This window comes from Vigna radiata, chromosome 11 (assembly GCF_000741045.1).
Source record: "Vigna radiata var. radiata cultivar VC1973A chromosome 11, Vradiata_ver6, whole genome shotgun sequence".
Taxonomy (NCBI): domain Eukaryota; kingdom Viridiplantae; phylum Streptophyta; class Magnoliopsida; order Fabales; family Fabaceae; genus Vigna; species Vigna radiata.
Genome location: NC_028361.1, coordinates 6184125 through 6204906, shown reverse-complemented (window position 1 = coordinate 6204906; position 20782 = coordinate 6184125). Strand labels below are relative to the sequence as shown.

The 20782-nt window shown below is 31.2% G+C and overlaps 2 protein-coding genes across 3 annotated transcripts; one reads left to right on the top strand and one right to left on the bottom strand.

Moving 5' to 3' along the window:
* Positions 1 to 447: 447 nt before the first annotated feature.
* Positions 448 to 4752, bottom strand: LOC106777129 (NAC domain-containing protein 37). Of its 2 annotated transcripts, XM_014664657.2 has the most exons (4): positions 4527 to 4752; positions 2864 to 3043; positions 2389 to 2660; positions 448 to 1428 (listed from the first exon to the last, which is right to left on the bottom strand). In XM_014664657.2, the coding sequence occupies exons 2-4, from the start codon at positions 3027 to 3029 to the stop codon at positions 853 to 855; spliced, it is 1014 nt and encodes a 337-aa protein (XP_014520143.1). In that variant the 5' UTR covers positions 3030 to 3043; positions 4527 to 4752; the 3' UTR covers positions 448 to 852. The 2 variants fall into 2 exon arrangements, with proteins under 2 accessions (XP_014520143.1, XP_014520144.1); XM_014664658.2 differs by lacking the exon at positions 4527 to 4752 and having other exon boundaries at positions 2864 to 3158.
* A 9893-nt stretch (positions 4753 to 14645) lies between these two features.
* Positions 14646 to 16591, top strand: LOC106778110 (V-type proton ATPase 16 kDa proteolipid subunit). The gene is made up of 2 exons (XM_014666025.2): positions 14646 to 15165; positions 16234 to 16591. The coding sequence occupies exons 1-2, from the start codon at positions 14804 to 14806 to the stop codon at positions 16364 to 16366; spliced, it is 495 nt and encodes a 164-aa protein (XP_014521511.1). The 5' UTR covers positions 14646 to 14803; the 3' UTR covers positions 16367 to 16591.
* Positions 16592 to 20782: the final 4191 nt, after the last annotated feature.

Sequence of the window (20782 nt, the reverse complement as noted above, 5' to 3'; positions counted from 1 at the left end):
AGTAAGTGGTCAACTGTTCTAGCAAGTACATCGATCATTAAAGATCAACTATATGCACTAGAAGTCTTTTTGAGTGAATTTTATGTTTGCATTGGAAAAAGAAGTTTTTAACATACATTATAAGAGCTTTGAAATTGTCACTTATGTTATATGTCAATAAAGCGAGGATCATCTAATCATAATCTTTTTAACCACACATTTAGTACTTTAAGTGTGTTAGCCACAAATCAATCCAGAGACTTAATTAAGGTTATTAACCAAATTTACATCTAGTTACAAATAATATAAATATATTAATTTATTTGCTTTCATTTTGTACCGACAAAATGGAAGTGATGAAGCTAGCATGTACACACCATGACATGACAGTATAAACAGCTATATATTTTGTGTGCATGCACGTGACAAAGAGATGAATGCAGAAAATTGCACAGGATGCTTAAAGAGAAGAGCAGAAAGGAAGGTTTGTTGCAATGAGAGAAATTAAAGAATGCAGGCATTAAAAATAACAGAAGGATTGTGAAAGATCACAACATATGCTGCCATCTTAGGCATGAGAGCCAGAGCCTAGGTAGAGGACTCGTTTTATGGCAAGGCTATTACTGCACCTGCTTAATAACATGATAACTTAAAATATAAAACTACCACCTAAATTCTAGAGCCACTTGGACGCATGCATCTCAATTTCCGCACACAGCTGCACTCACGCAGAAGGGCATACAGAGTTTGATTCTTCTCATCCACACATATTTTTTATACAAAAATATAGCATGTCCCCAGCATCGGTAGAACAATTCACATATATGGTACTAAAAATAATTAAAAATCGTTTCCATGCACTTCTTTCCTCTGTCATTTTTCAAACACGCATATCCCAATATCACAGTCTGAGTTTGTGTTTAGAAAAGGACTTAGCCTGTTCCCTTCATCTCTACTGCTCTGCAGTAACAGCAGTGCCATGTCGTGGCTATCATGAGGTTCAAAGCTTGAGAGACCATTGGTTTCAAGCGTGTCTTCTTGACTCAGTTGAGAGGCTACAAACTTGTCAAGAGCTCTCCAATCAGTGACTTTCTTTGTGTTGTTGTTGGATAACCTGTTTTGAATGTCTTCGTCTTCGTTATTGTCTGATACCAGTGACACTGTGCTTGGCCTCTTCACTAATGGCAAAGACGGGCTTTCTAGCTGAGGAAGTTGTACAAATGGATCTTGAAGCATGCAACTCAAGTTATCCGCTTCTATCTCTTGCTTACACAAGAAATTTTGAGATAAAAAGCTCTGAGACTGCCTTGAAATGAGATCGATTGGATCAGCCACCGTGCTTACACCACTTCCTTCCTCGAAGAAGTAGCTTGAGTCCCATCCTTCAATAGTCTTTGTCTGTCCAGTGGTTTTTTTCTTGAAGGCTCTGCACACAACCCATCCTTCCTCCTGCATGAACACAAGTTACAAAGTTGAGATGAAAACTCTGTTACTTTTTGAGTTTACCAGACTTGCTACACCTTAGGGGAAGAAAAAGTGAAAAGTCTATTGTTGTTGCTGCTTTAAAGCTTTTAAGTAAGGCTTTGCTTTATCTTTTGAAAAAAAAATTCCATCTGTTTGGTGTGAGGCTGTATGTAGTCAAATAATTAATTACGTTTTGACAATCAAAATGACAAGAAAAGTGTGTAGTAGAAATGGAAGGAAAAGAAACAAATTTAATTATTCGCTGCTGAAAGCAGTGACTTTTGACTTCTTGTTGGTGAAAGTTATGTTGCGAGAAAGCGTGTACGTGACTTGGTGAATATTCAGAAGTTAGTGGTGCACTTAAAAAGTGGAGAAAGTGAGATTAGAGAAACCAGCCAGTTGCATCATTTGATATAAGTCAAGTGTAATAGCCACCAACAACGAAGTCTTTTCATAAGATCAAGCAATAACTAGTCAGTATGTAATGCACATATCAAAAATTCAAAATAGTGTAGCCATATAGAGGAAATAAAGAGTATAAGCTACTACAGTTACTCTAAAAAGAAAATAAAAACCAAAATATAGATAAATTGGTATTGTGGAAAAAGTTCATGTAAAAGTTAATCGAATAAAGATGGGGAATGGAATAGTTTTAAAGTTGAAAACCCTTTTGACGTCATTAAGAGAGCTACAGAAAAGAGAAATAGTGCTTGATCTCCAGCTTATATGTATATTGTTGATTTTTTAGTATGTGTGTGAAAGAGGAAAAGGTTAAGGAATGTGCCATAATTAACGGGGCCATCTAAGGCAAAGTTTGAACGTAAAACATCAAACTCAACCACTCAAGTGGAGTTAGCAACAATAGTAGAAGTGCAAAAGAACAAATGGTACTTGTTTATGCACTAGAGATTAGTAGTAGGTACGCAGTAAAATATATATGCTTACCTGTGGAGGTCCATTCTCGTCGGATTCGAGTCTATACTCGTGCATGATCCAATCAGACTTTTGCCCATTAGGGGCTCTTCCTTTGTAGAAAACAAGGGTTTTTCTCATCCCAATTAGTTTTGCCTTGTCATACACTGCTTTGTCTCTTCCTGTAGCCTTCCAAAACCCCGCCATGGTAGCTCTATTAGTTCTTGTCCCTGTTGGATACTTTTTATCTTTGTGGCTGAAGAAATACCACTCATTCTGCTCTTCATACCCGATCCTGCATCTATCTGCAATATCATTCACCTCAGAAAAAAAGAAAAGAAAAACCTAACACAGATCTATGCTGCTAATATTTGATAAAATGAGTTAATACGTCAGATCAAATATTAAACATTCAAAACCCTAATAGTTTATTTGAAATGAGTTAAGAAGGAAAAGATTATAGCAGCTTAACATAAGTATTATCGGTAACTATGTTCATATAATATACCTTGAAGATCCCATGGTTCAATACGATATAAATCGATCTCTCTGATAACGTCAAGGTCAATCTTTTGAGAAGCCACCTTCTTCCTCAGATAGTAACCAACAAGCTCTTCATCTGTTGGGTGGAACCGAAACCCAGGTGGGACACATGACTCCATCGACTCCATCATAGCAAATACTGGTACTGCATCAAATTCACCACCACTATTAATACCTACCACACTTGACTTTCTTCATCATGTTTGAATTATAACCAACCAACGTTTGATGTGAGTGTTAATCAATACTGCTTAATGTGTATATATAAGAGAGAAGTGAAGCCAAGGGATGATACTATATAGTAAGAGTAACACCATAAGTGATAAAAAAAAAGCGCCAATAAAATGAAACATTAAATAATATAATATAAGGCCTTTTAGTGAAAAGGTGACAAGTTTTATCAGAGATAATCATAAGCTCATTTGGTGGTGAGCAACACTCACCAAATTCCATAGGAAATAAATATAAGCGCGTGTTATAAACAAAACCCCATGATTTCAGAAACAATGATTTTCTTCCCTGGCCGGGTTAAAAAAAAGATAAGGAAATGGGGAAAGAGAGAGAGAAGAAAGCTAATCATGAGAGTTTAGTTTTCATTAATAAAAAAAAAAAAAACAAGGAGTTGAAACTTGGCATAAGCCGTGTGTTTGGCAAGGGTGAGAAACGGACAAGCAGAGGCTGTGCTAATGATGTTGTCTTGTGTTAGTGAATGGTGAGAATGATTCATCACAGAACGGGGTTCCCCATTCCGCATTACCATTAATAATTATGTATATTCTCAAATAATTAGACACATAAGTTAAGCTCAACAAAAACACAACATGACACGGATAAAACAAACAAAAGCAACTTTCTAGGAAACCATTTTATTAATACTTTTGAAGCAGTGGCACAGAACGGAATGTTCATGCTTAAATCTGACATAAGAAAAATACTGATGCAAGATTAGCATGCGCTAGCCAGGAGCTGAAGTGGCCAATTATATGAACACATGTACTAATCGAAATGGAAAAGAATGAACAAAGTACTGCATTAAGAACTTAAATAAATGGGAGTGACGTGATCACAGATTGGGCACGCGTCTCTCGAAAGAGAAAAGAGTTGGGAAGCAAAAAGAGAGGCAGCGTTGTATTGGATCAAGGCGATGAGAAAAAGCAAAGGTTGAGAAAAAGTGGGAGAGGATAGGATATAGTAGAAAGCACTTATACTAGTGTTTTGGCATTACGAGTGAGAGAGTCATGGATCGTCTAATTCAGGAAACTGGGGTTCTGACTTTGCTGTCTCTTTGTCGAGAATTTTCATGGCACATCTGACCTCTTTCCTTGACGAACTTTGAGGAAATATGCTGACCCAAAAACCACTACTTTTATGAGCTACACTACATTCCCTATAGCCTATTCAACTTTCTTTCTCATCACTTTGGTTTCGACTACAATCACTGATCATAATTCATCAGGTTAATCAAAATCAACAAAAGAAAAACACGTAGAAGGAAAGAAGGTTGAAATTGTTTTGAAAGAAAATTTAAATTTAGTATTGATGTTGTGTTTCCGAGATGCAGTTGTATGTGATGAAGTTGAAGAAAAAGCATGCATTGTTTTTGGGTGGAGATGCAGATGAAAGCTTACCTTAACGAAGAGAAGAGAAGATAATTGGAATGAAGAAGAAGGTAGAAGAGAAGAAGAAGATGATGATTGATGAGAGAAGGATAAGTGAGAAAAAAATCCGTTAGGAGTGAGTGAGGGATTTGTAAAGAATATAAAAGAAGAGAGGGAGGACCGCTGAAATGCGCATGGGTTCATGGTTGTCCCCCAGTAGCTGACGTCATTGCCTAACCTTCTTACACTATTCATTACCTTTTCCTTTTCTTTTTGTTTCTTTTCCTTTTCCTTTCTACACCTTTCCTCTTCAACATTTTTTTTTCTTCACCCTCAGATAATTAATTACCCACTTTAATTCAAATTTACTTTTTACTATTCTTATTATTTTACATTTAAGTATTAAACATGTACACACTCAAACACCACATTCTCTTTTATTTACATTCTTTTTACACTCATTATTTTGTACTTCCCTGTCTTCATATCATCAAATTTCATTCTGGCTTTTCAGTTCTGACCTAAATTTCATTAGTTAATACTTTAATTAACCTATTATACCTTATTAGTTAGCTATTCTCACGTGTTAGTTTAATTATGAAGGTTTGCTAATGGTATAATTGTAATAGAAAAGGAAAATTCATATTTTAACAATAATACCAAAGTAAGTTAAATGTAAACACTAAATAATTTTTTTATAAAATAAAAAAAGACTAAATCATATAAGTATTAAAATGATTTGCATAGCGCTCATACAAGTCATGCAAACATGCCACGTTAACTTATTAAAATCGTAGAAAATGCAAACATTCAAATACAACAAGTCATATTTTCGCTGATATTAATACTATGTCACAGCTTATATTTTCGATAGTATTAATATTAACAATTAATTTTAACACTATATATCCATACATTTTAATTGAATTATATAATGTCTTTCTTTTCGAACAGTGGAATTTTGAGGATTTTTTTTTTAACTCGCAAAGATGTTGACAAAGCTTTAATGGTTATTTGCATTTATAATTAACTTTTGAAATTATACAAATTGAACTGTGAGAAAGCCATTGTGTATGACATAGGTCCTACACTTTTTTTTGGGCACAATGGTTCAGTCTATGGACAACATGCCACGTTAGCCCAAAATGACCTCTTCGGTGCTTAAAAATCTTACAATATTAGCTTTGACTTTTAAATATAAAAAATACATTTTCAGAAATAAAGCCTCAATTGATCATGTTTTTAAATACTAAAATCATAGGTGAAAGTTAAATTAACGTAATAAAAGAACTTCTCTTTCGATATTGCTCTTTGCTTATAGCATTTTAATTTCGTCTTTTTCAATTGAATGTTTACTTTTTACCCCGTTATTGACTCTAATAAATAGTATCAAATTTCAAATTTTACAAATATATTGTGAAAAAGCATCACCTATAAGTGTGGCAACAAATGTATATACTATTCTCCAACAATAATAAACTTAGTTATTTTTGTTTATATATTTCTTGTTGTTGGCTTCACATGGATGTGGTTGGGAAATCCTCGGTTAAGCTCTATCCGAAGATTAAACAATAGATGAATTAACTTAGAAGCTTTCCCTTATTAATTAGTTTAGTTTTATATTAATAACCACAACTGAACACTCAATCATTACTATAAATATTTTTTCAATTTTTTAAAAGTATTATTTCGATTTTTAGAAAGTATTTATAAAAAAATTATCTACACATATCTTATCGTCCAATTCAACTAAAAGCATATATACCCAAATTAAGAATTTTGATTATAATTAATGCCTAAAAATGTAATTTAATTTCAGTCTAAAAATTTACTAGGGACTCCAAGTTAGAACATTTGAAAAAGGGCAGTCCTTATTATTTTTTTGAGATTTATTTACAAGAAACGTGATAATTTAATACCTCCTAATAATTAGTATTCCCTCTTCTAGTTTTCAGATCTTACATACAATTTATTATTTAAACATCAGAAAATTAGTTAGGTCGGACTCCCTAATCCTTATCTAGGATAACATATAATTTATAATAGAAAAATGGTTCTGTATTTATTTTTTTCGAGAAATACTCTTTTACAATTATTAGGTTTAGAAAGATCGATTTTGAAGGCCAAGAAATTTGTTATAAATAATTAAACATATCAAACTCGATTCAATTACACATAATTTAGACTACTTTTTGAGAATAAATAATTCCCTAATATTAAGGGAACTGAGAAAAAAAAAAAGAGACTAATTTTATGATAGTTCAATCACCCAAATCCAACTATCCCTAAAAGTATAACCTCTCTCTCTCTCTCTCTCTCTCTCTCTCTCTCTCTATATATATATATATATATATATATATATATATATATATATATATATATATGAATTGAGAATTTCCTTCATTAATAAAATTGCTTTATCGTATGCAGCTTCATAACTTCACGATGAAGATATAGCATAGTGATTTGTGAGAATATTTAGTTTTCACGTGAGCGATAGAATTGTTTAAGCTTGGTTGGTTATCTTCATCTGGCAAAACAGACAAATATTGTTAATTAATCTTAGAGCAGTGTATCTGGTTATTTAGGATAATATTTTTCGGTAATTAAATGTTAGAAACAGGTTTATTGGTATGGTTTTGGTTATTTAAATAACGAAAATAGGATGATGGTGGAGAATAACTTAAAAAAAAATGTTTTTCTTTTTCTTTGCGCAGGTAGAAATTAGGGTGTTGGAATGATTTGTCGACAAGTATTTTGGAGAAGAAAGAAGGGAAAAAGAGAAAACGTAAGTTGAGCAACAACAGTGTGATTAACCAACGTGTAAGTCACGGGTTGGTGAATTTGTCTTCCAACTTTACGTAGAAGATAAACAAAGAAAAGACAAAAAATAACCAAACATTCGTCCTAAGGCCATGCCTTTGATTACCGGGGAACCCCACACTTTCTTTGGTCCTCCAACAGAGTTATAGTTCAAATCAAATTCTCTCTTCAAATTACAACATACACCATTCCTTTCATACCAATTAATTCCATTATCCACCATTCTTCCTGCTCGATACTTCATCAATAAGCTTCACCTTCTCATATAAAAATGGCTGCACACCACAGAGTATACCAGTTCATCAAGTCTGACAAGAAAATAAAACACATGGACTTAAAGGGTGCAAGATAGAGGAATCTTATCACATTTTGTTCTTTTATACATCATTGTGCTATAGATATTGGATCACAGAAACAGAAGATGAACATTAAATGTCGGCAATGGCATGTAAACGTCAGTGGTTCTTTTATATGCACAAGTGTTAATAGGTGAATAGTTCATTCTTTTTGAGATTGGCAACGTTGTGTGGACCATTTGGGCCAATGGTGAAAGAACAAGATTTTTTTATCGCGGCCTGTTTCATGGTCTTTTATCGAGTGTTGATAGCTTCGGATATAATTAATTAGTTTTGCAATAATTACTGCCCTTTTCATTGTATATATATATATAATTAAAATGTTGCAGTTTCCTTCTAGAGGATTAAGAGAAAGAGACGAGTTTGACAAAGATATACATTGAACTAGTGGGGTATTTATTCAAAGTGGTCTCCACCATGCCCTCTTCATGACTATTATTATGTTTGGCAAAAACCCTTGTCAATGTAAGTAGCAGGATTAATCACTTGCTAGTTATAACAAATTCTCAGTCTTCATCACTTCCCTCTTAATTACCTTAGGAAAAAGTCTCTTTAACAACTCTTTTTTGACAACGCATACGTGACAATTTGTGATTGGTCTGTTTCAAATAATTTTTTAGAATAAATTCAAACAGACCAATAGAATTGTGACACGTGTTCTGTTGTAAAAAAGTTGTTAAAAAGGAGTTGTTAAAATATCATTGTCCATTACCTTATTCAAACCACTTTTGAGTTTCATTACACCTCATTCACTAATTACTTAATAATTTAAGAATTATATAACTACAAAATTATGGTTTATTTCATGCTCAAAATATCAATTTTTATTTGTACAATATTTGATCAAGAAAATAAATAAATAAATATTATTTTAGTTAAAAGTCTTGAGAGAGTTAAAAGTAAAGCATGGAAGACTATTAATATCCATTCTCTTTTAGTGAAGTGTCAAAACATGCATATTTGTGAGATTAGGTATTCAAACTACTTTTGTGAGAATGATTATGATAAGATAGAAGTGTGTTTTTGAAAAGTTATCCCTCCGAAATTAATTAAGTCATATATTATTGTCTGAGTTATGCTATACTTAAACCAAGAGTATTTCTATTATATCATTTAAGAAAACTTATTGAAAACATTCTATAATTGTGGTACATTTACCCTTGAATAGAGAAAAGCAAATTGTTAATAAGTTATGATTTAGTGGTTGAATCTAAACATAAAAGTATAGTGAAAAGGTAAAACCAGTGTCCTTAAATTACGTGTTGGAATTTTATAACTTGGTATGGGATTTTGTTTGGCAAATGGTGTTATGAGAGTGGGGTATTGGATAGAATGTTCTGTTTTGTGGTGGTCCTCCCTGTAAAATACGTGGCCTAATTGGTGACGAAAGAGAAGCAAATTAGGCGTCACAGGCATTCACCAATTTATGTTAGTAAAAAGAACCATATATATATATATATCTTTTACGCAAAATCATTACTCATAAGTAGTAATTAATTTTGGAATCATAATACATGGAACACGTCTGTCAATCTCTTAACTTTCTTCCAAAACTATTTTACACATCTCTTTCTGCTAATTGGTATAAGTAAAATCTTATTATTATTATTTATTATTGTCTTTATGTAAATGTTTCTTAAAAAAATATATTTATATTAATTAATTAATTCTGTACCTCTTTTTTTAAATTGCATGTTTCCTTACAAAACTTTCTAACGTATGTTATAAAAAATAATAATTTTAGTACATTACATTGAAGGCAAAAAAAATAAAATAAATTTGTTTCAAATAATGAATTTTAAAAAAATTAAATAAATTTGACAATATAAAGAGGAGATCGTGATATTATTTGTTTTAAGGATAAGATGTTAATATTTGTATATGTTTATGGATGATTCTACTTATTTATTTGTATTTTACTCATTTCTTAACGTGAGATTTCAATTCATCTTAAATTTTTATCAATATTTCCTTTGTTAAGATTTTTATCTATATTAAAACACCCATTTCTCAAACACTTGAATATATTCCTTTGTCATTTAAAAAAAATGTTTTTCTAAAATAAAAGCACTTTAAATACAAGAAATCCTTAATGTTGTTGACCTATTACAAAAGTATTCATTCTAAATAAGTCCTTATAAAATATTAAGGCCAAAAAGTTAAAGGAATAAATTTATGGATGTATACTTATATTAATCATCTTATTTATTATTATCCAATATAAAATATCCATCTGGCCTTAAATTTCTAAAGTTTCTAATATGTTAAAAGAAACTTAAAACACTGTTTTGCCTGGAGTAAAGAAAAGTGTGTTAGATGTCTTAGACAATGATGTAGACAGGCATAGTCCACGTAGGACGGTGATGGTGGTCGGCGGTGGGTCTCCAATCATGGGGCAGAATGCATCATTGAACTCTTATAAAGACTTATCGTTGGCCCTACCAAAAACAAACATGAAATTAACCATCTCTATCAGTTTACCTCTCTCTAACATCTCAATTTTACTGTGTTCACATTATCATTTATTATTATTATTAGTATTTATTTATTATTACATATAATAATAAGAATAGTATAATAAGAAGTATATGAGAGAGAAAGAAGGGGTTAGCGTAAGAAGCTAAAGGTGGAGGAGATCCATGCGGGGTCCTGTAAGGATCTTAGCCCCTTTTGACACGGACGCTGCTCCAAATCAATATCTTTTTATGTTATGTAGTTTTAGTTTATGTTATGCTGGCGGCAGTTGGTGAAGAAAAATCACCATACTGAATTCAAAGAAAGATAAATAAATGAAATGGGGTTTGCCAAAAGTCTTAAACTACACTCCCTGTTTGCATCTAGGTGTGAATATCAAGCTTCTTTCAAGGGGGACATCAACCATCATTGCACCCTTATAGGTGTTTGTTTTTTCATTTCACAGTGCTCACTTTCTAGACCATCCATGATTGATGCCCGATTTTAGAACACCCTCCATTTATGTGTGCCCAGTGACTATTAATTCTCACTTATTCATTTCATGCATATGAGAGATGAACATTGCCTGGTGTTCAGTGGAGGGTCCAATTCAAATCGATAAGAACGCGTTAGGAATTGACTACAAAGATCTCTTGTTGCTTGTGTTACACAGACATCCTCTTCATTTTGCTTTCTGCTATACTTTGTCAAAAACGCATCATTCTCCTTGCATTACCTTTTCCTTACTTTCTCTATCACCATTTTCGACTCAATCAACTTCCTTACTTACCCAGTCTTGATTAAGACTTAATGAAACATACTTCCTAATTCTCTCTATTTCTCCAATAACCTATTCTTTTCAAAACTATTTTTACTTAATACTTATTTTCAGAACCACTGAAAGATATCTATTTATGTTAGTGGAAAGACATCACAGATACTGGTAAAGAACTTACTTTATGAATCATGCGAGGAACGCGTAATGCAGACCAAAGAGGCAAAGTATTATCTAATTATTTTTCCCATTCCTTGAGAGATTTCAATATGTATACTAATTAAATTATACAATGTTCCCTTTTATATAATAGATGAAAAAATCAAATATTTTTACTAATGACAATTTTTTTCCATAAAAAAAATCATTTCATAATTTTTGTACATTTTTTTCTACAAAAAATGTGTATGCTATTCTAGCTCATTGGATTTCATAATATAAATGCAATATTACTTATATAGTAAATTTCATTTTTAACTTTTTATTTTTATACGTACGGATAGAAAACATATTTGGTTCAATATTGTAGGAATGTTATGATAGAAGAAAAAAAATGTTCTTTCTTTATAACTTGAGAAAGTTGGTTTTCATGCATGATTTATATTTTAAAATATTTCTGAAATGAAATTTACTTATATTCTATGAGGAATCAAAACATAAACTAATACAATTTTGTGGATGGTAATTATGATTAATGAACTAAATTAATAAAACTAGAGTGACGTACGAGCAAAAGTTGGTAAAGAAATAATGAAATTTTAAGTATAAGTAAAAGTATTCTATTGGGTCTCGAGAAGAGAACCGTCATTCTAATCCTCAGGTAAAAGTAGTACTAACTTACCATAGTTTATTGAAGGGACATAGCAAGATATTACTTTTTTTTTCATCCAAAACAATTCAACCGTTACTTTTGAATGGTGAAACATCAAAAATTACCTTTTTTTTAAATTAACTTAAAAATATATATAGGATCTTGAATTTATGAAATAATATAAATTTAATAATTTTGTTTCTATATTTAGATTTATATTTTATTTTTATTTTAATATTTTTTAAATTTTAATATTTTTTAAATAAAATTAATTTGGTTTATTTTATTAATTTGACATTTTTAATCACACGTTAAAATCTAAAAGATGTTATGTACGTTAAATCGTTTTGAGAGTGTTCTGTGTTGAATTGTTTGATATATGTTATGAGTCAAAATATAAACCTCACATATTAAATCAGAGAAGTTCTAACATAAAAATAATTCAAATGTTGACATTTTATACCTTTTAAACAATGCTATGGTCATTTTAACATAAAAAACAAAACTATTCTTTAAAATATATTAAAACTCAATTCAATAAAAAATATAAAAACCGAAGTAATCATACGACTAAATATAAACGTAAACTTACTAATCCAATGATGACCTCTTTATTTTACTCCGTGCCTTTTATTATAGTAGAAGCATACATTAAATTCCACTTTCATCATGATAATCTTACTGTTACCATACGTACGAAACACACTCTTGATTTTTATTACCAAACTACGATTGACTTTGTTCTACCTTTGTTTTGTTAGGTGTAAGTTGCAACTTTACTATGTAATGTTGATTTAAATAGATGGGCCAATGTTTTTAGTTTAACATCTGATTGGTGAAGATAAAAATAAGAATGATGACGCATTTAAATTTAAGTCAAGCAATCCGTGTGCAAATCATAATGGGTATACATTCAAAAATTCTTATCGACAATAAGATGGAATACAAGAAAATCTCCATGCTCTAAAAGAATTGCGAATGATGAAGCATTAGTATGAATCCAAATTAAACGTTAGAATTTGCTAGAGAAATTGGACAACTCAAGAAAGTAGTGATACGAAAGCCTATAGAATAATTACACCTCCATATCAAAGTGGCAATGCCTCTTATAATAATTTCAGTGATGTTTTCATTGGACTTTTATCATACATCTTTCAGGCCCCATAGGGGCATACCATATCTGAAATGAACGTGTGGCGGAAACTGGTTCTTCAGTGTGAAGGCCCGGAAAATGTGGTAACATTTCCGATGGAAATTATTAGAACTTGTCCAATGATAACAGTTTTGACTTTTTATTTTGCTCTTGTTGTAAAGGATTAAATCGATGGCAATACATGTTTAGATAAATCCAATGATGAAAGTTTAGCTTAGCATGGTTAAAAAAAACAAAATTAATGATGAAAGCGAGAGTTTAATGTTCATTGTTAATCCCATTACCTAAACCAAGCTGCATTATTATGTGTTAAACATTGAAACGCGTGGTGTCTGTAGTTCATTTGGTTAGTTGTTAAGAGTTCTTGAGTGGTAATTAATTCTCATTATTGAACTAATGTCAGTCATAATATTACATGTCATTTATTCATCGAGATAACCTCAGCACCCCCATTCGTCACTTGAAATACATGAAAGTGTGTAAAAGAGAAAAAAAAAAAAAGTTGAGAAAGTAACTCAAAAGTTATATACTTAATCGTTTTTAAGGGATATAATTTTAACATTTATTTAGTTTCATTGTATATTTAAATTATGTATGATTTAATTAAAAATAATTTAAATTTGAGAATTTTTTAGCATATTGATTATATGTTACAAATAATTACCAAACACGTAATACATTTTATTTTAGGTAATATGGTTACTTAGTAAATCAATCTAACTTAATTTACTAAAAATAACATAAATTTATTAATTCAAATCTAAATAAAGGAGAATTGTCTGAAATTATACTTTTTATTAATAAAAAAAATCATTTACATAAAATCTCTTAAACAATTTTTTTAATTGCTTCATACTTATTAAATTTGTTTTTTATGTAAAAGTTGAACTATGAATTATAAATTTGTAAATTTTTCATGTTATCTAAATATTTTATATAAATAATTTCATACAATCTTTTGTTTAATATTTTGTAAAATAACTAATTCATATAAAAATATTTATTAAAAAATTAAATGAATTGGTGAACTAAATTCTTCATAAGTTAAGTTCAAAATTTAAAAAAAAAAAAAACAATACTTCAATTTATCCAAATATGTACTGAACCGAATTAATTCATGGTTAAAACTAAAGTTTTCTTATTCTTACGATAGTTTAGTAATGACTTTATAGTGACATCATGGGCCGCAGCTATTGTTTTCTATACGGGCCTCAAGAGTTTTTTGGTGGATGGGCCAGCCTTTCTGTTTTCAGCCAGACCTGCTATTTTCAGTTCCCCTTTTCCTAATTACACTTGGATGTTAATAAATAAAAGATTTAATAGTCAATTTAGTTCTCACTTTGATTAAAAAATTTCAATTTAGTCTCTCATTATAAAAGTGTTTTAAATTAGTCTTAGTTTTTAAAATAGTGGGTCAGATTGGTCTCTTCTGTTAAATATAAGTTAATGAAATTAATGGATGATGATGTGACACCAACTTAAAGCTAACAGGGACCAATCTAACACATCAACTTTAAGCTATGTCACATCATTATCCATTAATTTCGTTGACTTATATTTAATGAAAGGGACCAACCTGACCCACTATTTTAAAAGTTAGGATTAATGTAAAACATTTTATAACGATGGACTAAATTGAGATTTTTCAACCAAAGTGGTGACTTTCGGGTATTAAACCTAAATAAAAAAATGTTCTTAAGACAGTAAAAGGTAAGTGGGATGATATAAAAGGGATTATTTACGTTGTTTGTAAAATAATATAGTTTGATTACATGTGGCGTGAGTGATAATGACAGAGGTGGCAGAGAGGGTCCGTTCAAGAAACTTCCGAGAGGGAGAGGGAAGAAGAGAAGGCGAAAAAGCAATAATAACAGTAATAGCAACAGATCTCACTGTCGTCTGGCCGAAGCCAAAATCCAGAGAAAGAAAGAAATAATGGTTGATTTCAGCGGCGATGAAACTGCCCCCTTCTTCGGCTTCCTGGGCGCCGCGGCGGCCCTCGTTTTCTCTTGCATGGGGGCGGCGTACGGTACGGCGAAGAGCGGCGTTGGTGTTGCCTCAATGGGCGTGATGAGGCCGGAGCTGGTGATGAAATCGATTGTGCCGGTTGTCATGGCGGGAGTGCTTGGCATCTACGGCTTGATCATCGCAGTGATCATCAGCACGGGAATTAACCCTAAGGCCAAATCGTACTATCTGTTCGATGGCTACGCTCATCTGTCTTCTGGTCTTGCTTGTGGTCTCGCTGGTCTCTCCGCTGGCATGGCCATTGGCATCGTTGGCGACGCCGGTGTTAGGTACACTATTCTCATTCTCTACTCTATTTTCGTTACTTGTTCAATTTCTTAGGTATTTGCTTCTATTACTGCCCACACTTACATCACTTTGGTTGTTCCATGGGTTTTGTACTTGTTTTGAATTTGTTATGTCAATTTCATGGTAGATGACCTTCTGTGTGCAGAATTGAATTGCAAAATGATAATTTATTCAAGAATTGGGCAGAGTATCCGTGTTGACATGTAATTGGGATGCTTGTTCGTGGTACTTTGTGTATTTGATTTTGGTTCAATATGAGTTTGAAGTAATGTCTGGGAACGCTTCCTTTTATCTCAAGAGCCTATGTGATGATTACATGAGCATTTGTTAAGTGTTTGAGAGAGTTTGTGAAAATAGGTTTTGATTTTTTTTTTTTTTGTTCGTATGTTGCTTCTTGCTTATTTTAATCAGCTGTGCAGGATAGCTTATGAAAACAGCTTACAACTTGTATCAAAATAGTTTAACCCAATTTCTTTTTGATAATGGAAACAACTTAAACGTATTTAAGCATTTATGTATAGTTCTTGATGAAGTTGTTTATTCAAAGGCATTGATTTCTCAACCCAATGGAAAAACTACTTTTTGTTCTGTTTTTTCTCTTGTAGTCTAACATGCATTTTGGTGCATAATAAATTTTAACTAATTAATGATGAAAAAAATCTTTACTGTGAGGTCATGTTTCTGTTCTTAAACATGGTTGAGTCCTTCAAATTTGTATCCGAACATGCTGGTAGTTAGTCTGGGCCACAGCAGCCGACTTCTTTATAGATAAAATTGATTTTCAATTTGTTCTGTGTAGTCTACAAGGGAGAAACAGCTATTATGGCATGATACAAGGCACAATTTGGGATATACATCAGTACTTGTATATTGTCGATTGAATTTGAAGTCCAAAAATTATCTAATGCTAGTATCACCATTGCTGCTAGTGCTTTCAATGTTTTGACTGCATGTTCACTGAGAATGTTTCACTCCTACCGGATAAATTCGTATAATCTCTATTGCAATTTATTGAATTTGCCATACTGAAAATGGACTGTTCTTTGTAGAGCAAATGCCCAACAGCCAAAGCTTTTTGTTGGGATGATTTTGATTCTCATCTTTGCCGAGGCATTGGCGTTGTATGGTCTTATTGTTGGCATCATCCTCTCTTCCCGCGCTGGCCAATCCAGAGCTGATTAGTATGGAATTTCACGCTGCTTAGAGCGCATAGAACCATGGATTGGATGTTGAATGTCTCGAAGATCTAGGTATTGGTAAGAGTGTTGCTTTATGATGCTCTTCATTCAGGTTATTCAGAAATAAAACGTCCAAACGATTTCTTTGGCCATTTATTGTATTTAATTATGCTATCTAGACTGAATTGGAGATCTCTGAAATAAAACATGTTTGTGTTTATTTCGATAACGTTGAGTATTATGTTGTGTGCCATTCGACACTACACCTCTCTCCTCAACTCTCAACTTCGTTTTATGGCTGTAATGAGATATTAAATGTCAATCTTATTTCTTTTATAATGATCTTGAAAATTATGGACATGTACCATGATGACTGTCCTAATATTTCGTCTAATTAATGGATAAAGCTGTTAATGCGTAATGCTGTTTATGACCTTGGAAAGTATTAAAAGAAAATGAAAATGATTGTTTGATTGAGAGTACCAAAATTTGCAGCCAGTTTAACTTGAAGTAATCCAATCTGAATCAGGTTTGACCAGGTTACAATTATAAAAGTAGATTGACATTTTGAGATGTAAAATCTCAATCTGTACCTTTTCCTAATAAAATGGTAAGAATATGGAAATTAAAAAAAAAAAAAAAAGTTAAGGCAGGAGGGTTGGATTGATTGAATTTCACTATGCAACTTAACAAGATCCAGAGATTTGCAACCTGTGAACTTAGTATGGGTTGACATGAGTTAAAGTGAATCGACATACTTAACATTTTAAGTCAGGTTTTGATATTAATAAAATGAAATACAGAAACTATGTCAATATTTCAATGCTATTATTACTTTTTATATTATATTAATTTAATGAACTAATTCACTCACTCAACCAATTCATATTTGATAGTTGGGTTAAAAGAAATTCATCCCCTATAAAATGAGTTGGATTCAACTTCTCTATTTTTACTTCCATGTGTAATGAACTAATTTAAATTGATTCGCTTTGACACTCTAATGGGGATTGTTGGACTGTTAATTTTTTTTTCTCTTTCTTTTCTTGTTTTCTTCAAGCACTTTCCATTGAATACAAGTCAAAATTCTCTATAGTTTAGAATTTTGAATTATACAATTAAATATATTTTGAAATGTAAAAATGTATTTATAAATTAAAAATTATTTATAATATAATTTTAAATTGTACAATTCAAAATATTTTTCTAATTTCTTAATTGCATAGCCTGTAAAATTGTTCAATCTTATTATATAATTTAAAATATATATTTATCATACAATGCAAAGATTTCTTGTCATCAATAATTTGAATTTTTTGGCAGCTGTGAAGATGAAAGAAGAAGGGTGCTAAAAGAAAGAATCACACTTAGTATGACACACTTAGCCAACATACGGAACTAATTGGGTTGAACTAGTTCGGCATATGAGAGGGGACTATCTTTTTGCACACCACATTTTTTTTTCTACACCCCAAATTTGACTGCAATGCCCACTATAACCCTATTTAATATATATGTATTACTAAATTAATTACCCACTATAACCCTATTTAATATATATGTATTACTAAATTAATTACGTCTACTTGAATTTATTATTGTGTTACTATACTTCCACACCAAGTAATTTTCACAATGACATTTTTTTTTTCTTTTTTCTTTCAACAACATTCTTCAAGTGTTTTTTTCTTTTTAGTCAACATTCTTCTTCAACAAGTTATTCTTTTTAAGTAGAGTTATTTACAACAAATTTTGTGTTTTGGTCAAAGCTTAATGGTATGTATTTATTTTGTTCTTCTATTTTTTTAAGTTATATTTCATTTATCAAAATACGATGTGTAGAAATTGAAAATCAGTTTGAAGTAATATCAGATTTCAAAGTTCGATGTACAAATGTCTTGAATTTCAAAATCTAGTTAAGAAATTTTCCAAATCTTGAAAGTCAATTGAGGAGAATCTCGGATTTTGAAAATACCAGATTAAAAATTTGGTTTAAGAGTGTCCTAAATTTTGAAATCTGGTTAAAGAGTATCCAAAATTTCACAATCTAATTAAGGAGTGTCCGAGATTTCGAAATCCGGTTAAGGAGTCTCCCAGATTTCAAAATTTGGTTAAAGAGTTTGTTGGGTTTTGAAATCTTATTATTTTTGTTTTGTTATTTTTTAATCTCTCAACAAATGTCAATATCAATCCTTTACATAAAGACATTAAACCAAAGTTCATCACAAATTTTTGAAAGTCACATGACATACTCCAAATTTGTTTAAATTTTTTTCATAGAATACCAATTTTATCTTTTCTCGATCATAGACAAAAAATTGCATATAAAATTAAAACAAGTCAACAAACATCAAAAGTAGAAAAATAAATTGATGTACTTTACTAACCTAGCCTTCCCACAAAGCAAATGTTTCATGATCAACTTAGCTAAGAACTGTCGTTTGAACCTCTGATAAATTCACATACTTCATGTTCTTGTGGAACAACATTCTTGTGCTACTAAAAAACATTATCCTCAAAAAAATATTTTTGTTGGTCATCAACATCAAGACTACATAATGGTGCAGCTTCTTCGGCTTCACCATGATAACCTCTTCAACAAGCAGATGAAGCAGGTCTTCTATGAGTTTCACCAGGTTTCAACCTGGTATATAGAAACACTGCATGTTTTTATCATTTCTTTAACAAACAAACTTTAAAAACAACGTACCAAATAAATAAACTTAAAAAGAAAAAACTAATAAAATAATAACACACCAAGTATTTAAGCTTAAAAAAATAATATAAGCATAACACATATATTATAAAGAAACAAAACACATCAAATTATAAAAAAGAAATTAAAAGAATTGGATTTTGAAACCCGGAAACACCTTAATTAGATTTTAAAATCCAGGACCGTAACAGGATTTTGAAATTTAAGAGACAACTTAACTAGCATTTCAAAATTCGGGAGACACCTAAACCAGATTTCAAAATCTGAAAATCATATTTCGAAATTGAATGCACTCATAAATTGGATTACGAAATCTAATGTACTCTTAAACTGGATTTTGAAATTTGATACACTTCTAAATAAGATTTCAAAGTCCAAACACTGTTAAACTATATTTTGAAATTTAGTACACTCTTAAACCAAATTTTGAAATTTAGTGCACTCCTAAATTGGATTTCAAAATTTGGTGCTTTTCTATACCATTTTTGAAATCTAAATCTTTGTTTTCCTAAACCGATTTTTGAAATATGGAGTTTACCTTCGAAGGGAGAGTGTGAAGGGTGAGTGTACAACACTAGAAATGTGAGGGTGAAGGATGTTGAGAAAATAAATAAGGAATGATGGGTGGTAATTATATTTTTACCTAGAAAAAATTAAAGAAGGTTAATTAGGATATTTAAAATATTTCAGGGGTGGAAAAAGAGATATGTAGGGTGCATGAAGGAAGCATGTACGAGAGTACAATAGCTAATTTACACAAACCTAATATGGAAACATATGGGTCAAGTTGATTCACATAATAAATGAATTAGTAAAATAGAATTATACTGGCTCTTCAGCTAGTCAACACCTCTAAATAAACATACAAATAATTAAATAAAATTGAAAGAAAAATAATTGAGTATAATAAAATAATTTCAAAAAAATGAGTGACTTGAGTAACATTGAATTCAGTACATGTTTTTGTGAATTATAAAAAAACACCCTTGAAAAAGAAATCCATTAAAAACAGTTAGCAAGTTCTTCAACTAAGATTGATCATTCTTCTCTCTATAAAAGTAAAAATCATAATAACTTTAAGAAATTACAAAGGAAGATTATTGTAGTATGAATACCCGATTTTTTTTTAAAAGTTTCAATTTATAAAAGGTTACATACGAAAACCCTCACAAGTTGGAAGCAGTGAATGACCAGCAATTTATGTAAGTGCAACAACTCTTATGTGTATTTGTCACATAATTGTAAATCTCTAAAGAGAACCAAGTAAGACAACACTTTTATCTACGAAAATTATGCATCCAACAAAATGTAATAAATACGCTCGTGCGAGATATTTTCATAGTTAGTTCTCACAACAACCATTATATGTTTTTCAACCAACTTAGACTTATGTGGGAACCACGACATTGCCTAAGCTCATATGTATCTCTCTTGTGGCTCACGCCCAAAAGATCCATGAGAGTTTCCAAAACACCATCAAAGTCTAGGGTTTTATTTGGACAAAATTGCCTCATTATAGGCACATGATACGTCGTCTAATGTGTCAGTCATCTCACCAACATGGACATGAAAAGTGTTTGTCTCTCTATGTCACCTCTCAACAAACGTCAATATTAATTCCTTGCGTAATCGTAAGAAATATCACATAAAGACATTAGATCAGAGTTCATCACAAAATTTTGAATAGTCACATGACCTTCTCCA